The following is a 2049-nucleotide window of genomic DNA, read 5'->3' on the forward strand; positions in this document are numbered from 1 at the left end:
GAAGTTACGTGAAAGATTAACATAGAAGTAAGTGACAAAAAATATTACAAATAACAAGAATTTTTTTGAATGAAACAGAAAAATAAATTTGGGTGGAAATTAATTTTATTTCAATTATTATTCGTTTATAAATGATTATTAAATTAATTGGAAATATTATTCGTTTTTCATAAATATTTTCAAAAAAAAAAAAAGTTTTTTTTCTCTGTAAAATATTTAAGAGAATTAATTTATTTGCTTTCATGGAAAAAAATAATTTAATTATAATAATTAAAATAAACATATAAAAAAAAATCAATTTATTTATTTTTTTTAATTATTTTTTCGACAAAAAAAAAAAAATAGAAAAAGAAAATTTCAATTTTAACTCAATTTTTTTTTTTTTTTTGAAATATTTTGTGCAATTGAAACAAAATTAGTGAGAAAAGGAAAATTTTAATTCTAACATAAATTTTTTGAAATATTTTGTGTTCTTTTTTTTTTAAGAAATTTAATGGCTAATATTTGAAATGAAATTAATCAGAAAATTTTTTTGTTAAGAAAAGCAAAAATTAAGAAAAAAGCAAAAATTGCTTTAAAAGAAAAAAAAAAGTGGAAATTAAATAAACTGAAGAAGAGAATACATCCGAGAATATTCATCCCATTTAGTCTATTTCATATTCGTAATTGATTTACATTTGAGCTTTGAGTATCTTTCGATGCTTTTTAAATCTTTGTGACAAATGGAAATTTTCAAAAATAATTCTAAAAGCTTTTTTTGTTCCTTTTTTTCAACAAAACAAAACGAAATGATAAACAGTTGAATCATTGATGATAATTGCTGCATGTTAGTTTAATTTGTTAAAAGTTTATTTGTTAAACATAGTAGTACAAATAGAAATAAATAAGATAAGATGGAATAAAAAAAAATGAATGAGTAAATGAATGAAAAAGGATTTTTGAGAAAGAAATGAAAGGAAGAAAATATGATGGAACGAACAAATTGGCAAAAAGCAAATTGGCATTTTTATTAAAATGAAGGAATGGCTCATCTGTTTGTTAGCGATATAAGTACGAATATAATGAATGTGCTAATGATAGTGGCGGTGTTGGTAATGCAGGTAGTGGCGGTGTTGGTAATGCAGGTAGTGGCGGTGTTGGTAATGCAGGTAGTGGCGGTGTTGGTAATACAGGTTGTGGCGGTTTGTTAATGCAAATAGTGGCGGTATTGGTAGTGTGAAAAAAATTATATTCGCAGGAAATGGCGATGATATAAGCTTCATCAGTCCCTAACAAGTCCATTTTAATGCAAATGGGAAGAAGAGAGATGAAAGAGGAAGGGGGAAGGAATGAAGGAGGAATGAAAGAGGAAGAGGGAAGGAATGAAGGAGGAATGAAAGAGGAAGAGGGAAGGAATGAAGGAGGAATGAAAGAGGAAGAGGGAAGGAATGAAGGAGGAATGAAAGAGGAAGAGGGAAGGAATGAAGGAGGAATGAAAGAGGAAGAGGGAAGGAATGAAGGAGGAATGAAAGAGGAAGAGGGAAGGAATGAAGGAGGAATGAAAGAGGAAGAGGGAAGGAATGAAGGAGGAATGAAAGAGGAAGGGGGAAGGAATGAAGGAGGAATGAAAGAGGAAGAGGGAAGGAATGAAGGAGGAATGAAAGAGGAAGAGGGAAGGAATGAAGGAGGAATGAAAGAGGAAGAGGGAAGGAATGAAGGAGGAATGAAAGAGGAAGAGGGAAGGAATGAAGGAGGAATGAAAGAGGAAGAGGAAATTTTTAAGAAATTATTGTTAAGCTAAAAAAATGAAAGAAGAAAGATTTCTTCTTGTTTTTGAACAAAGATCAAAGTCAAATTAACATTGTACTAAATTAGTCAATTAAAAATTTAATAGAAAAAAAAAATTACTAAAATAGAAAATTTGATTAATTTATACAAAAAATTTTCTTGCAAAGTTTAATATTAGCTAATTTATTTATTATTAATAGAAAGTAATAAAATAAATGATTAAGAAATAATGAATTTATTTTTCATTTTATTTTAATTTAATTTTTTTTGTAAAGCTATAAA

The 2049-nt window shown here is 27.5% G+C and overlaps 1 protein-coding gene across 1 annotated transcript; it reads left to right on the forward strand.

The window, feature by feature from the left end:
• Positions 1 to 810: 810 nt before the first annotated feature.
• On the forward strand, positions 811 to 1780 carry Bm17779 (Uncharacterized protein; the record flags this gene model as incomplete). The annotated part of the gene is made up of 3 exons (XM_043082227.1): positions 811 to 826; positions 1101 to 1181; positions 1266 to 1780. 3 exons carry the CDS (start codon positions 811 to 813, stop codon positions 1778 to 1780), a joined length of 612 nt encoding a protein of 203 aa, XP_042938161.1.
• Between the last annotated feature and the right edge of the window lie 269 nt (positions 1781 to 2049).

Source organism: Brugia malayi, assembly GCF_000002995.4.
Source record: "Brugia malayi strain FR3 genome assembly, contig: Bm_v4_Chr4_scaffold_001, whole genome shotgun sequence".
Lineage (NCBI taxonomy): Eukaryota > Metazoa > Nematoda > Chromadorea > Rhabditida > Onchocercidae > Brugia > Brugia malayi.